Source organism: Coregonus lavaretus (genome assembly GCF_964263955.1).
Source record: "Coregonus lavaretus genome assembly, chromosome: 30".
In the NCBI taxonomy this organism is placed as follows: Eukaryota; Metazoa; Chordata; class Actinopteri; order Salmoniformes; family Salmonidae; genus Coregonus; species Coregonus lavaretus.
The window spans coordinates 20,240,177-20,259,740 of NC_140017.1; the positions used below are offsets into that span (position 1 = coordinate 20,240,177).

Sequence of the window (19,564 nt, forward strand, 5' to 3'; positions counted from 1 at the left end):
AACCGTGACCTATTTTCTATGAACATTTAGCTAATTAGCTAGTCTGATATGTATATGGCAAAATAAAAATAACCGATACTGAATTTGTCAGATAATTATGGAAAAGATCACAGTTGTTACTTTCAAATTGGTCATGTTTCTCCTATATTTTCTGTCAGCGTTGGTGGTATAGTGGTGAGCATAGCTGCCTTCCAAGCAGTTGACCCGGGTTCGATTCCCGGCCAACGCAAACCGTTTTGTACTACTGTCGGAGCCTGCATTCTTTGGAACATGCATTTACATATTTTTTTCCCGAACAATGAACTGGCACAAATGTGCCAATGCAGCACTGAATGGAAATGGTCAGTGTTGTAATGTAAGCTTCAACCAACTGGCAACGCCCGAGACTTTGGTCTCTAGTCGAAATCCGAAGCTATATCAAGCTTTGTTTTATAAGCGTCACCGCAGCAACATTAAGATATCCGGTTTTCGGATTTTGCCTTCAAATTAAAATTCGAAATACCGTGACCCGGAAGTACCTTTTTTGTGTTGCGATGAGAAGCTGATTTTTGTTTTTTTGTTAGGTATCAGCTTCTTTCCTTGATGAATTTGGAGATTCGTCTTGCTGTTTTTGTAATGACAAAACAATTATAAGGCGCCGTTATAGGGAACATTTGGTTCAGAGCAAGCAACTGGATATCAGCTCTGTGGCTTTTTCTTTTACTGTAACGTTAGCTAGGAAGGTTCATTAATTCAGTGTGACAAGCAGCATGGCGTCCGGAGGCGGTTCAACAACAACTGTCGGAGATATTGAGGAGGACGCTTCTCAGCTACTGTTCCCCAAAGGTGCGTATCCAGCTTATTTATGTTAACTAGCTTGAATATAACGATTCACTTAACCCTCCCGTTGTCCTAGGGTCAAAATGACCCGCCACTGTGTTGAACCAACTTTATTTGATTTTTATATTGTTGGGATCATTTGTGAGAAGGAGGCAGTGAGACTTTATCACTGCCTCCTTCTCACAAATGATCCCAAAAATATAAAAATTAAATAAAGTTGGTTCAACACAGTGGCGGGTCATTTTGACCCTAGGACAACGGGAGGGTTAAGGTATTTAGCTAGCTAACTATATCCAACATTAAAACACACCTGTGTTCTTCAGAGTTCGAGAACGCGGAGACACTTCTAAACTCCGAGGTACACATGCTTCTGGAGCATCGCAAGCAGCAGAACGAGAGTGCAGAGGACGAACAAGAGCTATCGGAGGTCTTCATGAAAACTCTGAATTATACTGCACGTTTCAGCCGGTTCAAAAACAGAGAAACTATAGCCAGTGTCCGCAGGTCAGTGTAGCTGTTGTCACTATCACAACCAAAAACCAATGTCAGTACCGTATAAAATACAATATATATTTATATGGTGGTTAATGTGTCCATTAACTTTTCGGGATTACTGAAATGATTGCCCTGTATCCTACAGCTTGCTCTTACAGAAGAAGCTGCATAAATTTGAGTTGGCCAGTTTGGCCAACCTGTGTCCAGAAGCAGCGGAGGAGGCCAAAGCCCTCATCCCTAGGTAAGACCTGCTGTTACTGCCTCCTCACATATCACCATACTCAGTCATCTAACCCTAACCTTGTCTCTAGTTGGGTAGCAGCCGGCTCTTGACCAGGAAATCAGGCGTAAATATTTGGTATAAATTAAAATGTAGTGACAGTAGTTTTGCTGTTGTGTACTGAAGCCTGTTTGTTCTGTCTGCAGTCTGGAGGGGCGGTTTGAGGACGAGGAGCTGCAGCAGATCCTTGATGACATCCAGACCAAGAGAAGTTTCCAGTACTGAAGACAATTCCTCCTCCTCTGGCCTGTTCTATCCTAAACCCATCGTTATGTCATAATATACTGGGCTCTGCTACCCACCCAGAAGGACACTGTGCATCCCAAATAACACCCTATTCCCTATGTAGTGAATAGGGTGCAGTTTGGGATGAAACCTGACACTGACCGTTCTCGACAGGATGGGTACCTCCAACTTGGACTGGGGGGGGGGGTGTATCGACAGCCGAGGGGTGCATCAGGCACCACAGGTCTGTACATTAATTGCAAAGATGATACAGATCCATTTTGAAGACCATACCAAGCTAGGATGAATACATACATTCATAAATGTAAATAATTTTCAAATAAACATCTGAAATGTTTTATAGCTATTTGTTTTATTTTCTCAAATACATCTATGAAAAATCTATCAATAATACAATTTTCTGCTATACAAATGTGGTTGATCACTTAATCTTGTCAAATGCAATCAACAATTGTCTCAAATGAATGCCACTGTATAAAAACGGTACATACAGTTGACTATTGCTGGTAGAGAAACATTGCATGAAGAGTCTCAGCGAAGCCACAGATCATTTCACAGTCAGGACATGTCAGTCGGGTCTACTTGCACTCATGACTTCCTCAGACATTGAAGAAAGAATTCTGTCCCAAATGGCACCTTATTCCCTTTAGGCTCTGGTCAAAAGTAGTGCACTATATAAGGAATAGGGTGCCATTTGGGACTCATTCCATCAGCCATTCACATAGTAAATAGTCTCCTGTCCATCCAGAGCCTCAGGCAGAACACCACAGGAGGTAGCAGCCATCCTCAAAGTATTCTTCCCATAGAGCCTCCTCTCATACTCCATCAGCTGCCTCCAGAACCCAGCATTGGGTCGGATATGAGGTCTGTACTTCAGGACCCACTCATGGGCCTGGCGCAGTGATACCCCCTCATACCTCATCAGGTAAGCCATGATCAGGGTAGGAGAACGGCTCCGGCCTGCAGTGCAGTGGACCAGTGTACTACCTGACTGGTTGTTATGGATACGTTCTGCAACAGCATCGAAGTAGCAGGCCAGGGGGGCGTGAGGCTGGTCCAGTACGGGTACCTGGAAACACTCCACACCCTCGTACTGAGGACAGGGGTGCTCTGCTGTGGCATTGACTATCAGAGTTATGTTCCTACTGGAGAGGCCGGTGCGCTTGAAGATTGCGTCCACACCACCCAGATACAGAGACTGGGTGATCTGGGAGAATGACATGGGGAATGGACATTCACAGCTGTCCGGCTGACTCACTGCAACAGAGAACCAAAATGACATTGTAAAAAGATGCACAAACAGTCTTTAGGTCAGTACAGCACAAACGTGAATATCTGTACTTAATTGTGATGTGCCTAGACTTACCAGAAAAGAAGAGGCGAAGCTAATATAGATAATCTTTGAACTTACTGTGTATTTTTATTTTCTGTTTACAGTGGCCTTTTTTTCTGTCGCATAGATTTGTACGTCATGATCCGCGATCGGTCACGTGACTGAATTGTCAGATGTGCGTTCAGTTCGCTTGAACGTTTGCTACGTTGCGGGACGGTTTATACTGAACGACACGTTTTCCCAAAACGTTCTTGTACGTTCTTGCCAAAGCAACCGACTGTAGACGAAAGTCGAGGGGAGGCCAAAAGTCAGACACTAATGTGGTTTTCCAACAGCAAGGCTCAGAACAACATGGCCGTGTTGCCGTTTTACTCTAAAAGGTTTTCTTTATGATGTCGAAATAAATATCTATCTAACCCCCATATCACACACTGAAATCATAATACAATATCATGTGTGTACACAGTGTACAATCAATTAGTGAGAGAGCCTCAAATATCACATTTATTTGTATACTGTATATCCACAGTACACATAAATCACAAATTGGTACCCGTTTCAGTCATATCTTTGGTCATGTTAGTGTGGGTCAAACAAAACACCTTAATGATTGGTTGACAATAGAGCCTCCCACAATGCAGGAGATGGCTGCAGGATGATCCAAATCAAATCAAATTGTATTTGTCACATGCGCCGAATACAACAGGTGTAGACCTTACCATGAAATGTTTACTTACAAGTCCTTAACCAATGTTGGTGAAGAGCAACTGCTGAAACTAGCAATCAAAACTTCCTGACCTTTGATCACGATTGTTATAAAGTTTATGCAGTAGACATGTAGGTGCAAGTTTGACAATTTTTATCCCCAGAATGCAACACACTTTGAAAGGCGGTGACCATCGACTTGACAAAATTGATCCGCTTGAAGGCGCCCAATGACTGTATATATGCCCACAACCCAACCCCTCCCCGTTTTTCAACTGGTTGTTCAGTACAGCACCGTTTCTGTTCAATTGAACGTTCCAGAACGTAAAAACGTACTGAACACATGCCCATTTTGATTATCTCTTGGGCTGCATTCCAAACACGTAAAAAACACACCCTCTCCCCTTAGCCCTCAAATTAAGTTTACACTTCTGATGACGTTTCATGAGTTGACAGTTGCAGGGCAAGGGAGGAATATATTAAATTAAATGGACCGCCCTTGCCTGGAAATTCGTAACTCGTTCGTCCGACAGTTGTGTTATCAATCATGGAACCACCGGTAGTTGCACAATTTGTAATTTATTGACATTTGTTTGTACTTACACTTGTATGTTGACTTTTCCATATTGATGTTGGTTTTAAGTTTTGGCTGACTTTTCTTAGCCTATTTACAATCATCGCGAATTGAATTATGGGGCGTTTCAGACCCCAGAGTGAACAAAATTGTACACTCGATCACAAACGAGGGCTGGGGGGCTTACTTGCCAACCTCCCTTGCTTGGCTAACTGTTTGGACCGACGGCAAAGATGGCTGCTGGGATTCCCCCAAGGGCGAGGGTAAGTGGAGGAGGGTGTGTCTTTTACGTGTTTGGAACGCAGCCTTGAACTAAAAACCAGAGCTGCCAAATCTCACACCTATTTTGTCTCACGCATTGAAAAGTACTGATTTTATTAGTCCGTTGGATAGCCGCGCGTTAATTTTTCAACTGTGCTCCAAATCGTTTTGAAATCGGAGCATTTAACATCACGAACGGGAATCTCTATCAATGTCTTGCCACAGCACTGTAAATCGCGGCACATTTAAGGATATGGTTGGTCTAGTCTTTGATGAAACGCCCCTCAGGATTAGAGTGGAGTTGAATGGAGAGATCGTTCTCCACTGAGTTTATAAAACTGTAAAAACAGCAGTACGGTAGCGCTGTTTTATGTACAATATTGTGAACAAAATTAGGCTGCGGTTACTCCTGTCCCTATTGCAGAATGCAATAATTTGGTGATTGGCATTTACGCTGTGACAACGAAAAGGCAGCAGACAGACCTACAATATGTTTTAGTAGGGAAATTGGGTAGTGGGACCTGATTTGTAACTATGAAAAATCATTTTGTCAAACAAATTGTGAACCCAAAAGTGTAAATTTGGTTCTAGATGGGGTACAATACATATAAAATGTATTATTATGTAATATTTGATTCAGCAGATTTTATTAGCTATTTACTTTATTTAGTCTGATCAGTGGAACAATTCTCATTCTTAACAATGGGCTAATCTATAGGGTAATTACTGTGCAGAGCCTTAGTGTAGTGGTAACACTCCCAGGTACCTGTCGCATACAACTTTCCACCTGAGAACAGGGATCATTCCCTGCTTCCAACCTTCCCACTGTTTCTAGCAAATGCCTGTCTCCCTATCTCATTTAATTACTGTCTGAATAATTTGTCAAACCACCGAAAAAAATGTTTAAAAAAATATTACTATACTTTACATTTCATACTCCCAAAATCTCAAAGTAACAAAGTCATCTAATTTTGAGTGCTCATTTAATGGTCAAAGTATCCTGAATACACCTACTTTTACACCCTGGTCATAGGCCTCAAAATACATAGAATTGCAGGAAATTTGCTTTAAAACAGTAAAATCTTCCTGGAAGAGGACCCCCAGTCCCCAGTCTAGGGATTGTGCCAGGGGGCAATGAAATTCACAAAGCAAATCTCAATCCAAGCTTTCTTCAAAAGTTGGCAGCCCTGAAAAACGTGTTTTTATACCATTTATTCAGGAAGAGTAATTGTTTTTAATCCTGTTATTCATAGATGGGTTAAGATATGCGGTAATATGGTTATTATAGTGTAATAAATATGTATAGGATAATACCGATTTACAAAGGCCTATGTATTTTGTCTCACTTGGTGCTTTCAAGACAACTGGGAACTCAGGAAAAAAAGAAGCTCAAATAATTACTTCGGAAAGTCGGAGCTCTAGTAATATGCCCGAGTTTCCGACTTGAAATGTCGAGTTGAAAGACCAGTCAAAACTGTTTTTCCCAGTCGGAGCTCGTTTTTTTCTTTAACGCACCGAGATTTCCGAGTTCCCAGGTGTTTTTAACGCGAAACTGAAACTGGACATGTTCAGGACATGTCGGATACACACAAACGCACTCACACACACAGCAGCAGCAAGCCAATAGGATGAATCTGACGTGTTTGTCATGAGATAGTGACTCATGTAGTAGATCTTCAATTCCGCCTTTGTACCAGTTTTACTTTCATACATAACTCGCGACTAGACAGAACTTCATCGGGTAAGCAAAAAATATATTTTGTGGAATACTATTCTTCCTGTAATTTAATAGAAAAGTAGAGTAGGACAATGATGACATAGGTCTGCTGTATTCTTTCTAAAACTATTAGTTTGAAACGGCCAAACACACCTTTAAAACATACGGTTAGCTGGGATTATTCTATCAGATCACGCCAGATAAATCAAGACCATTTAGCTCACCTGGCGATCGAAAAGGGAACAGAATGCAATATGTGTATAGTTTCTGTTCCTCGCCTCTTACACTCTTAGAAAAAAGGGTGCTATCTATAACTTAAAGGTTCTTCGGCTGTTCCCATAGGAGAACCCTTTGAAGAAACGTTTTGGTTCCAGGTAGAACTCTTTTGGGTTCTATGTAAAACCCTACAGTGCCTTCAGAAAGTATTCATACCCCTTGATTTATTCCACATTTCGTTGTGTTACAGTTTGAATTCAAAATGGATTAAATCGATTTTTTTCTCACCCATCTACACACAATACCCCATAATGACAAAGTGAAAACCTGTTTGTAGACATTTTTTCAAATGTATTGAAAATGAAATACAGAAATATCTCATTTACTTAAGTATTCACTCCCCTGAGTCAATACTTTGTTGAAGCAACTTTGGCAGCGATTACAGCTGAGTCTTTCTGGGTAAGTCTCTTAAGAGCTTTCCATACCTGGATTGTGCAACATTTCCCCATTATTCTTAAAACAATTATTCAAGCTCTTTCAAATTGTTTTTTGGTCTTTGCTAGACAACCATTTTCAGGTCTTGCCATAGATTTAAGTATATTTAAGTCAAAAATGTAACTCGGCCTCTCAGGAACATTTACTGTCTTCTTGGTAAGCAACTCCAGTGTAGATTTGCCCTTGTGTTTTAGGTTATTGTCCTGCTGAAAAGTGAATTCATCTCCCAGTGTCTGGTGGAAAGCAGACTGAACCAGGGTTTTCTCTACGATTTTGCCTGTGCTTAGCTCCATTCCGTTTCTATTTTATCCAGAAAAACTCCCCAGTCCTAAATGATTACAAGCATACCCATAATATGATGCAGCACCACTATGCTTGAAAATATGGAGAGTGGTACTCAGGAATATGTTGTATTGGATTAGCCCAAAACATAATACTTTGTATTCAGGTCTAAAAGTGAATTGCTTTGCCACCTTTTTTGCTGTATTACTTTAGTGCATTGTTGCAAACACGATGCATGTTTTGGAATATTTTTTATTCTGTACAAAAATATAACTGTTTGGCCATAATGACCATCGTTATGTTTGGAGGAAAAAGGGGGTGGCTTGCAAGCCCAAGAACACCATCCCAACCGTGAAGCACGGGGGTGGCAGCATCATGCTGTGGGGGTGCTTTGCTGCAGGAGGGACTGGTGCACTTCACAAAATAGATGGCATCATGAGGAAGGACAATTATGTGGATATATTGAAGCAACATCTCAAGACATCAGTCAGGAAGTTAAAGCTTGGTCGCAAATGGGTCTTCCAAATGGACAATGACCCCAAGCATACTTCCAAAGTTGTGGCAAAATGGCTTAAGGACAACAAAGTCAAGGTATTGGAGTGGCCATCACAAAGCCCTGACCTCAATCCTATAGAAAATGTGTGGGCAGAACGGAAAAAGCATGTGAGCAAGGAGGCCTACAAACCTGACTCAGTTACACCAGCTCTGTCAGGAGGAATGGTCCAAAATTCACCCAACTTATTGTGGGAAGCTTGTGGAAGGCTACCCGACACGTTTGACCCAAGTTAAACAATTTAAAGGCAGTGCTACCAATTACTAATTGAGTGTATGTAAATTTCTGACCCACTGGGAATGTGATGAAAGAAATAAAAGCTGAAATAAATCATTCTCTCTACTATTATTGTGAGATTTCACATTCTTAAAATAAAGTGGTGATCCTAACTGACCTAAGACAGGGCATTTGTACTAGGATTAAATGTCAGGAATTGTGAAAAACTGAGTTGAAATGTATTTGGCTAAGGTGTATGTAAACTTCCGACTTCAACTGTAACTATTGTAAAATATACTTTGTCTGTAAAATGTATATAGTATGTATAAGCTGGAAGTAGAAGCCTAAGAGTTGTTGTCCATTAGTTTACTCCAATTAGGGGTAGTGGAAAATAATATTTTATATATACAGTACCAGTCAAAAGTTTGGACACACCTACTCATTCAAGGGTTTTTCTTTATTTTTACTATTTTCTATATTGAAGATATCAAAACTATGAAATAACACACATATGGAATCATGTAGTAACCAAAAAAGTGTTAAACAAATCAAAATATATTTTATATTCTTCAAAGTAGCCACCTTTTGCCTTGATGACAGCTTTGCACACTCTTGGCATTCTCTCAACCAGCTTCATGTTGGCTGCTTTTCCTTCACTCTTGTTACGAACCCCGTGGCTCTAAACGTCTAGGGTGGATGGACATGAGACCCGTAACATAATTCATGCAAATTAGGAGTGTGACATGGAGCAGTGAGAACAAAAACTACACAACAACCATGAACTACCGTCAAACATAAATGGTTTATTGCTGAACACACGGTAAAGGTTTGGGAAAAAGGGCTGAGCAGGACCCAAGAAATGAAACAATAGTGTAAAACACCCCTAAACTGATCTTGCCTGCCTCAAGAACCGCTAAGCTACTGCTACTCATAAAAAAATACAGTGGGTGGTCCGCTCAGGTCTAACTAGTGTTTATAGACAGTTCTTTCTACGGGAAATGTATGCCCAAGGGCAGCTTGCTTAACTTCCCCTTTTCCCAGAAACACACAAAGTTACCAAACAGAGTAACCAGCAAATTAATGAGTACTCTAAACACAGGACATCACAGTATCCATTACTCACATACAAAAAAATAGTCTAACAAAATTACCAACCAGAGTAACCAGCAACTTAGTGAGTAAACAAAAACAGGACACCACAGTGTCCATACTCACATACGGAAATAGTCTCTCTCTATCAACAAACATAACTGACTGGTTTTTATATAATGGGATGTGTGATTGAAAACCCAGCAACAGGTGGTGAAATGCAGAGGAATGTTCACTGATTGGTCCACCTTAGCAATCAGCAGACATCTCAACGACCACCAATCAGGAACATACAGGACACCTGTGATTAGGGCAGAAGGAGAGAAAAACACAGGACACAGGATACCTGTATCCGTAACAACTCTGCAGTCCAACTCATCCCAAACCATCTCAATTGGGTTGAGGTCGGGTGATTGTGGAGGCCAGGTCATCTGATGCAGCACTCCATCACTCTCCTTCTTGGTAAAATAGCCCTTACACAGCCTGGAGGTGTGTTGGGTCATTGTCTTGTTGAAAAGCAAATTATAGTCCCACTAAGCCTAAACCAGAAGGGATGGCGTATCGCTGCAGAATGCTGTGGTAGCCATGCTGGTTAAGTGTGCCTTTTGAATTCTAAATAAATCACGGAAAGTGTCACCAGCAAAGCACCCCCACACCATAACACCTCCTCCTCCATGCTTCACGGTGGGAACCACACATGCCGTGATCATCCGTTCACCTACTCTGCGTCTCACAAAGACACAGTGGTTGGAACCCAAAATCTCAAATTTGGACTCATCCGACCAAAGGACAGATTTCCACCGGTCTAATGTCCATTGCTCGTGTTTCTTGGCCAAGCAAGTCTCTACTTCTTATTGGTTTCCTTTAGTAGTGGTTTCTTTGCAGCAATTCGACCACAAAGGCCTGATTCACACAGTCCCCTTTGAACAGTTGATGTTGAGATGTGTCTGTGACTTGAACTCTGTGAAGCATTTATTTGGGCTGCAATTTCTGAAGCTGGTCACTCTAATGAATTTATCCTCTGCAGCAGAGGTAACTCTGGGTCTTCCATTCCTGTGGCGGTCCTCATGAGAGCCAGTTTCATCATAGCGCTTGATGGTTTTTGCGACTGCACTTGAAGAAACTTTCAAAGTTCTTGAAATGTTCCGTATTGACTGACCTTCATGTCTTAAAGTAATGATGGACTGTCCTTTCTCTTTGCTTATTTGAGCTGTTCTTGCCATAATATGGACTTGGTCTTTTACCATATAGTGCTATCTTCTGTATACCCCCCCTACCTTGTCACAACACAACTGACTGGCTCAAACGCATTAAGAAGGAAAGAAATTCCACAAATTAACTTTTAACAAGGCACACCTGTTAATTGAAATGCATTCCAGGTGACTACATCATGAAGCTGGTTGAGAGAATGCCAAGAGTCTGCAAGCTGTCAAGGCAAAGGGTGGCTACTTTGAAAAATCTCAAATATATTTTGGTTTGTTTAACACTTTTCTGGTTACTACATAATTCCATAAGTGTAATTTCATAGTTTAGATATCTTCACTATTATTCTACAATGTAGAAAATAGTAAAAATAAAGAAAAACCCTGGAATGAGTAGGTGTGTCCAAACTTTTGACTGGTACTGTGTGTATATATATATATATATATATATATATATATATATATATATATATATATATATATATATATTATAATTTCTTTAAGATATGGGGGATTGGAAATGATGCAGACAATTACATTGATGGAAGCTACAATCTATCTGCAATATTATCGGCCTATATCGAATCTTCCATTCCTCTCAAAAATTTTAGAAAAAGCTGTTGCGCAGCAACTCACTGCCTTTCTGAAGACAAACAATGTATACGAAATGCTTCAGTCTGGTTTTAGACCCCATCATAGCACTGAGACTGCACTTGTGAAGGTGGTAAATGACATTTTAATGGCGTCAGACCGAGGCTCTGCATCTGTCCTCGTGCTACTAGACCTTAGTGCTGCCTTTGACACCATCGATCACCACATTCTTTTGGAGAGACTGGAAACCCAAATTGGTCTACACGGACAAGTTCTGGCCTGGTTTAGATCTTACCTGTCGGAAAGATATCAGTTTGTCTCTGTGAATGGTCTGTCCTCCGACAAATCAACTGTACATTTCGGTGTTCCTCAAGGTTCCGTTTTAGGACCACTATTGTTTTCACTATATATTTTACCTCTTGGGGATGTTATTCGAAAACATAATGTTAACTTTCACTGCTATGCGGATGACACACAGCTGTACATTTCAATGAAACATGGTGAAGCCCCAAAATTGCCCTCGCTAGAAGCCTGTGTTTCAGACATAAGGAAGTGGATGGCTGAAAACTTTCTACTTTTAAACTCGGACAAAACAGAGATGCTTGTTCTAGGTCCCAAGAAACAAAGAGATCTTCTGTTAAATCTGACAATTCATCTTGATGGTTGTAAAGTCGTCTCAAATAAAACTGTGAAGGACCTCGGCGTTACTCTTGACCCTGATCTCTCTTTTGACGAACATATCAAGACTGTTTCAAGGACAGCTTTTTTCCATCTACGTAACATTGCAAAAATCAGAAATTTTCTGTCCAAAAATGATGCAGAAAAATTTATCCATGCATTTGTTACTTCTAGGTTAGACTACTGCAATGCTCTACTTTCCGGCTACCCGGATAAAGCACTAAATAAACTTCAGTTAGTGCTAAATACGGCTGCTAGAATCCTGACTAGAACCAAGAAATTTGATCATATTACTCCAGTGCTAGCTTCCCTACACTGGCTTCCTGTTAAGGCAAGGGCTGATTTCAAGGTTTTACTGTTAACCTATAAAGCGTTACATGGGCTTGCTCCTACCTATCTTTCCGAGTTGGTCCTGCCGTACATACCAATACGTACGCTACGGTCACAAGACGCAGGCCTCCTAATTGTCCCTAGAATTTCTAAGCAAACAGCGGGAGGCAGGGCTTTCTCCTATAGATCTCCATTTTTATGGAACAGTCTGCCTACCCATGTGAGAGACGCAGACTCGGTCTCAACCTTTAAGTCTTTACTGAAGACTTATCTCTTCAGTAGGTCATATGATTGAGTGTAGTCTGGCCCAGGAGTGTGAAGGTGAACGGAAAGGCTCTGGAGCAACGAACAGCCCTTGCTGTCTCTGCCAGGCCGGTTCCCCTCTCTCCACTGGGGTTCTCTGCCTCTAACCCTGTTACAGGGGCTGAGTCACTGGCTTGCTGGTGCTCTTTCATGCCGTCCCTAGGAGGGGTGCGTCACTTGAGTGGGTTGAGTTACTGACGTGATCTTCCTGTCTGGGTTGGCGCCCCCCCTTGGTTTGTGCTGTGGTGGAGACCTCTGTGGGCTATACTCGGCCTTGTCTCAGGATTGTAAGTTGGTGGTTGAGGATATCCCTCTAGTGGTGCGGGGGCTGTGCTTTGGCAGAGTGGGTGGGGTTATATCCTTCCTGTTTGGCCCTGTCCGGGGGTTTCTTCGGATGGGGCCACAGTGTCTCCGGACCGCTCCTGTCTCAGCCTCCAGTATTTATGCTGCAGTAGTTTATGTGTCGGGGGGCTGGGGTTAGTTGGTTATACCTGGAGTACTTCTCCTGTCTTATCCAGTGTCCTGTGTGAATTTAAGTATGCTCTCTCTAATTCTCTCGTTCTCTCTTTCTCTCTGAGAACCTGAGCCCTAGGACCATACGTCAGGACTACCGGGCATGCTGACACCTTGCTGTCCCCAGTCCGCCTGGCCTTGCTGCTATTCCAGTTTCAACTGTTCTGCCTGCGGTTACGAAACCCCTACCTGTCCCAGACCTGCTGTTTTCAACTCTTAATGATCGGCTATGAAAAGCCAACTGAGAGACCTGAGCCCTAGGACCATACGTCGGGACTACCGGCCGTGGTGACTCCTTGCTGTCCCCAGTCCGCCTGGCCTTGCTGCTATTCCAGTTTCAACTGTTCTGCCTGCGGTTATGGAACCCCTACCTGTCCCAGACCTGCTGTTTTCAACTCTTAATGATCGGCTATGAAAAGCCAACTGAGATTTATTCCTGATTATTATTTGACCATGCTTGTCACTTATGAACATTTTTGAACATCTTGGCATGGTTCTGTTATAACCTCCACCCGGCACAGCCAGAAGAGGACTGGCCACCCCTCATAGCCTGGTTCCTCTCTAGGTTTCTTCCTAGGTTTTGGCCTTTCTAGGGAGTTTTTCCTAGCCACCGTGGTTCTACACCTGCATTACTAGCTGTTTGGGGTTTTAGGCTGGGTTTCTGTACAGCACTTCGAGATATTAGCTGATGTACGAAGGGCTATATAAAATAAAATTGATTGATTGATATTAAAGCTGATCTATCCCCTAAAAAAAGGGAACCTGAGTGTACAAATACCAAAAATATATATACTTATTTATTTCATTAACAAAGTTATGCAACACCCAATTCCCCTGTGTGAAAAAGTAATTGCCGCCTTACACTCAATAACTGGTTGTGCCACCTTTTAGCTGCAATGACTGCAACCAAATGATTCCTGTAGTTGTTGATCAGTCTCTCACATCGCTGTGGAGTAATTTTGGCCCACTCTTGCATACAGAACTGCTTTAACTCAGTGACATTTGTGGGTTTTCAAGCATGAACTGCTCATTTCAAGTCCTGCCACAACATCTCAATTTTGATTAGGTCTGGACTTTGACTAGGCCAAAACTTCAAATTTGTTGCTTTTAATTTTCATGTAGACTTGATTGTGTGTTTTGGATCATCGTCTTGCTGCATGACCAAGCTGCACTTCAGCTTCCGCTCACAGACGAATGGCCTGACATTTTCCTGTAGAATTCTCTGATACAGAGCAGAATTCATTGTTCCTTCTATTAAGGCAAGTCGTCCAGGTCCTGAGGCAGCAAAGCATCCCCTAACCATCACACTACCACCACCATGCTTGACTGTTGGTATTTGGTTCTTACTGTGGAATGCAGTGTTTGGTTTTTGCCAGACATAATGGGACCCATCTCATCCAAAAAGTGGACTCAAGCTTGCCAAAATGCACCTGGAAACACCTGGATGATCATAAAGACACTTGGAAGAATGTTCTATGGACAGATGAGTCAAAAGTATACCTTTTTGGGTGACATGGACAACATGGGTCCCACCTTCTTCGAAGTGGCGAAGATGGTTTTTAGCTTGTCCGGGAGCGAGGCGTCGGTGTTCGTGATATGGCTGGTTTTCCCTACTATATATGTCTCGTGTCTGAGCCGTTGAATTGCGACTCCACTTTGTCCCCGTACTGTCGTTTTGCCTCTGATTGCCTTATGGAGGTCATAGCTGGTCTGTTTGTACACTTCCATGTTCAGTCACCTTGACGTGGTTAAATGCGGTGGTTCGTGCTTTCAGTTTTTGGTTTGGATACGTTCTAATTGTCACAGTAGGAACATAACATTTACCTGTCCGCGTGATCAAAATAGTCTTCAAGCATAGATTGCGATTGGTCAGACCAACATTGAACAGTCCTTACCACGGGTGCTTCCTGCTTAAGTTTCTGCCTATAGGCGGGGAGGAGCAGGATGGAGGCGTGATCTGATTTGCCGAAGGGAAGGCAGGGGAGGGCCTTGTAGCCATCCCGGAAGGGAAAGTGACAATGGTCAAGCATGTTCTCCCTGCATGTAGCACAGGAGATGTGTTGATAGAATTTTGGGAGCGTTTTCCTCATATTTCCTTTATTAATGTCCCCAGGTACAATAAATGCGGCCTCAGGATATGCGGTTTCTAGTTTGCACAAAGTCCAGTGTAGTTCCGTGAGAGCCGTCACGGTGTCTGCTTGGGGGCAGATATACACGTCAGTGACAATAACCAAAGAAAATTCTCACGGGAGGTAATGCGGTCCGCATTTGATGTAAGAGCTTGAGTGGATGGGTGAGCTGAGCTAGTCCGGAGAAGGAGAGAGTTGAGCTGACCAACAGCTCACACGGTGTGTGTGTGTGTGTGTGTGTGTGTGTGGCAGGCAGCCTAATGCCATGTTCACGTCATGTTGGGAACTCGTAAATACGACCTTCCTACTGGGAAAAATGCACGCGAACGCACTTCCAACTTGTAATTACAACTAGGAAACTTAGGGATGACCTCTGGACCCCGATCTTTCCCACATGCTGAACTCTGACGTCATGCACCACTGAAAGAGGCAACAAACATGGCCGGGATTTCGGCTGTCAATGGTGAGAATAGTTATTGCGTTCCTTCCAAAGCTCTGAGCACGTGAACGCTCCAAGTCGTTCCTCCATGACGACGTGAACGTGGCCTAAGCCCCTGTGCTACTCGGTGTGTGTCTCTTAGTTATTATTAGTGTAACTCCACACATGATTTTGCCTCACCGGCTCCCCTGCCTGGTCTGGACAACTACATAGGGGGAAGGGATCAAATATGGTTGTGTCCCAAATGGCACCCTATTACCTACAAAGGGCTCTAGTCAAAAAGTAGAGCGTTATAAAGGGAATAGGGTGCCATTTCGGATGAAATCTGAAAGATCACTCCCAGGAAATTAACTCCACTAAGTCTACTACTACTCAGTCTATACTATATTCAAAACCTGCTACCCCTATTAGTCCCTAGATGATCCTGTAAACAGTGTCTTAATGTTAGACTTTGGTCATGTTTTTAGTAGGGTTCGTTTGTACGTCTGCTTCTGAACCCTCACTGAAGGACCCTTACCCTTCTCTCAAACACTTCAGAAATACTATCCAGTAAGTTTTATGTTTAGTGGGCGGGGGGAGCTAAGCAAAAACAGAAGACCATTAGAGCAGCAAACAGACAGTTGAACAGAAGATAAAGTCAATGAGGCTCGTAATGATCAAACAAACACAGACATTTGGAGTATGTCAACAAAGACCCTCCAAACCCCTCCCATAATCTTGTTCTCTATCAGGGATAGAGCAAATCCTCCCAGTTTCTGGGTGTATTCCAAATGGCACCCTATTCTCTAACGTAGTGCACTACTTTTGACCAGGGCCCTCTATATTGGGAATAGGGTGCCATTTGGGACACAGGCTCTGTTAGGGGTTGGCCTCCTAATACACTGTTGTTCTGAGGACAGCTGAAGTCACAGGATAGGGGGTTTAAATACCTCCGTTGTGATCTCCATGTTCTCTCAACTCAGAATTACTCAGTATGCAGATGTAGATTGACTCTCTCGGTACCTCCGTGCATACCTCTCATGTCTGGCCAGCTTGCTATAGGGTGAGTGTCTCATGTCCATTACCTACCTTGCATAGAAGTAGGTTTGTTGCTTGTTTGGTAGTTTCGGTTTAGATTGGAGCCATCAGGACTCGAGAGTCAGCCCCTCAACTGCAGAAATTCTTCTTTGCGTCCCAAGTGGCACCCTATAATGTTATAGTGCACTAATTTTGACCAGAGCCCTATAGGCCCTGATCAAAAGTAGTGCACTATAAAGGGAGTAGGGTGCCAGTTGGGACACAGCCTACCAGTAGTCTCCTCACGTGCCGACAGTGATGTGAACCCTGATCCCTGACCTGCAGAACTGTTCAGTTCAGGGAATGCATTCCCCATTACATAGCCCTAGTTTAACCCCCACTGTACACCACCTGCTACGGGACATTTACTGATCTGTGAACTGGGCAGTGGAGGGGCACTGTAAAAGAGGTTCACAAGCACTTTACGTTGTAAATTGATTACTCAGTCACCACATACAGACTCAGAAGGAGGGAGGGAGAGGGAGAGAGAGAGGTAGCAGGAGACAGATTAAATGGGTATCATTAGTTACAGACAGACTGTAATCTGTTAGTAAGAACAGTAAACCACCAACACACCTGCTAGCCCGTGCCACACACACACTGTATGTTCTTCTATCCTCGTGGGGACCTAAAATTAATTTCCATTCAAAATCCAATTTTCCCTAAACCTAACCTTTACCCTAACCTGTAACCCAAACCTAAGCATTAACCCCTTACCCAAACCCAAATTCTAACCGTAATTGTAACCTTAAACCTAACCCCTAAGATTAAAATAGCCTTTGTCCTCATGGGGATGTGGGAAATGTCTCCACGAGGGAGAATTTTCCTTGTTTTACTATCCTTGTTGGGATTTTAGGTACACACACACACAGCTTTAGGAATAGGACATATACATGTTTTATATGCAAAAGTATCTTACTGCTCTATTTTGTTTTAAATTTACAGAATCCTTCTAACTTGTTGAAACTCGCGGAACAATGACTACCACCAAGACAAGCCAGGATGGCTCTCACCCTGACAGCTCAGTGGTTGCTTCTGCCTCAAAGAGCCCCCCAACACAGATGCATATCAACAAAGGTTCCACCCTAACCCCCTCTGATGGCTCAGGGGACTCAGCAGGGTGGTCAGCCACTGTGAAGACCCCAGGCTCAGGGACCACCAGAGCCACAGCCAGTCAGACCAGGGGAGCAGGAGCAAAGACCACAGATACACGTTACGCCAAAAAGAACATCCCTACTGTCAGATATCATCCTGACATTTCAGAGAAGAAACCTGAGGCCCATCAGCATAGTCATAGCCCTGTCAAGTGCAGCCAGGTCAGGGGTAAGCCTGTGGTCTCTCCCCCCAGGACCAACCAGGTTGGGGGGAGCTCCATGGTCTCTCCCCCCAGGCCCGAAGCCCTGCCCCTGGGGTTAGGGCAGAAGATGGAGGGTGGTGTTGTGGAGGCGGTGGAGCTCCAGACCCGGGGCCAGAGAGAGAACCCCAGCTGGTTCTCCTGGCGTAAAAACCGCATCACAGCGTCCGTGGCTCACCGCCTCGCCCACAGCCGCTTCGTCACCGGCCAGAGCCAGACCCCACCCGCTTCCTATCTGGCCGCAATCACCGGCTGCGGCCCCAACATCAAAACCCGCGCCATGACCTGGGGCATCGAGCGGGAGGCCGAGGCCGTGCGGAGGTACCATTTATGTATTTACTGTAATTGTCCTGCAATTGTTTTAAATAGGGAGGACGGCTCATAAATGGCTGGAACGGAGCAAATGGAATGGCATCAAACCATGTCTGATGTATTTCATATCAATCCACCCATTCCACTCCAGTCATTACCACAAGCCCGTCCTCCCCAATTAAGGTCCACCAACCACCTGTGTTTTCTATGGCTGTAAAGATGACAAACTCATTTCCCCTCAGAGATTAATAAATTACAATCTCATCTCATCTATTCTCAGATATCAGAGCCTCAAGAGCAAGGCCCTGGGCCGGGTGGTGAGGGTGCAGGAGTGTGGCCTGTTCATCGACCCCCAGCGCCCCTGGCTAGCAGGCAGCCCTGACGGCATCGTAGAGGACCAGAGGACCGGCCAACGGCTGCTCTGCCTGGAGGTCAAGTGTCCCTACAAGCACCGTCAGAACACTGTAGCCCAGGCCTGTAGAGAGGACCCAGCCTTCTGCCTGACGATACAGGACCAGGGGGAGGAGGTGGGACAGGTTAGTTAGGACATGATGTTTGTTGTATCATTGTACGCCAAGATTTTTTGATGACCAGTTAACCCCTTAACCAAAGAGCACCTTCAATCTACAAAGATCTATCTACTAGTGTATTCTAGCAGCGCTTCCCAATTATTTTTTCTCTACAGGTGAGGTACCATCTGAAACCAGACCACAGCTACTACACCCAGATCCAGTGCCAGCTGGCGGTGACGGGGTTAACCCAGGCTGACCTAGTGGTGTTCACCCTGAAGGAAACAGCCATCATCCCTGTGACCTTTGACCCTGCGTTCTGGGACGACACCCTGGCCAAGCTGGAGATGTTCTACACCGACGCTGTCCTGCCCTACGTCAGAGACAGACTGGACATACCAGCCATGAGGCCGGAGAAGTAGCTAGCATGCCTGGACACTGTTAACAAACAGGGGAGTGGCTAGCTGGTTCAGGATGTCAGATATAGAAGTCCCGAGACAAACTGTGGTTGTGTCTGTGGTGAAGGTCTGGGTAGGGTAGGGTAAGTGGTAAAGGGCTATGGCGACTGCATAGATAAGTGGTAGAGGAACCTTCTGCTTTTGACAGGCAGGCTTGGAGATTTGAACCTATTACTTTACTGTCAAATATTTGAATGTAAATAAACCATGCCTGCCTTAAGACATCTCAGATACCTGGAGCTGATTTCATGTGTGCAGAGATCAACCTATATGATCAACAGTAGTGTGGCAGCTGACAGGAACATAGTGTAGTTGTGCTAGAGATCGGTTGCTTAAATAGACACTGGAAGAATACATGCTTAATGATGGTGATGCTTTGCTCCATTAAAACAAGACAAAACCACATTAT

General features: G+C 43.7%; 3 protein-coding genes across 6 annotated transcripts; 2 read left to right on the forward strand and 1 right to left on the reverse strand.

Moving 5' to 3' along the window:
* Positions 1-280: 280 nt before the first annotated feature.
* On the forward strand, positions 281-2,182 carry LOC311106016 (DNA-directed RNA polymerase II subunit RPB4-like). The gene is made up of 4 exons (XM_084148285.1): positions 281-825; positions 1,143-1,323; positions 1,460-1,555; positions 1,741-2,182. The coding sequence occupies exons 1-4, from the start codon at positions 750-752 to the stop codon at positions 1,817-1,819; spliced, it is 432 nt and encodes a 143-aa protein (XP_084004411.1). The 5' UTR covers positions 281-749; the 3' UTR covers positions 1,820-2,182.
* Positions 2,180-4,709, reverse strand: LOC311106014 (dual specificity protein phosphatase 14). Of its 4 annotated transcripts, none has more exons than XM_084148280.1 (2): positions 4,482-4,709; positions 2,180-3,097 (listed from the first exon to the last, which is right to left on the reverse strand). In XM_084148280.1, the coding sequence occupies exons 1-2, from the start codon at positions 4,501-4,503 to the stop codon at positions 2,550-2,552; spliced, it is 570 nt and encodes a 189-aa protein (XP_084004406.1). In that variant the 5' UTR covers positions 4,504-4,709; the 3' UTR covers positions 2,180-2,549. The 4 variants fall into 4 exon arrangements, with proteins under 4 accessions (XP_084004406.1, XP_084004409.1, XP_084004407.1 ...); XM_084148283.1 differs by lacking the exon at positions 4,482-4,709 and adding an exon at positions 3,911-4,000; XM_084148281.1 differs by lacking the exon at positions 4,482-4,709 and adding an exon at positions 3,252-3,309.
* A 1,487-nt stretch (positions 4,710-6,196) lies between these two features.
* LOC311106009 (uncharacterized protein) lies at positions 6,197-19,560 on the forward strand. The gene is made up of 4 exons (XM_084148273.1): positions 6,197-6,454; positions 17,468-18,197; positions 18,469-18,724; positions 18,874-19,560. Exons 2-4 carry the CDS (start codon positions 17,500-17,502, stop codon positions 19,117-19,119), a joined length of 1,200 nt encoding a protein of 399 aa, XP_084004399.1. The 5' UTR covers positions 6,197-6,454; positions 17,468-17,499; the 3' UTR covers positions 19,120-19,560.
* Positions 19,561-19,564: the final 4 nt, after the last annotated feature.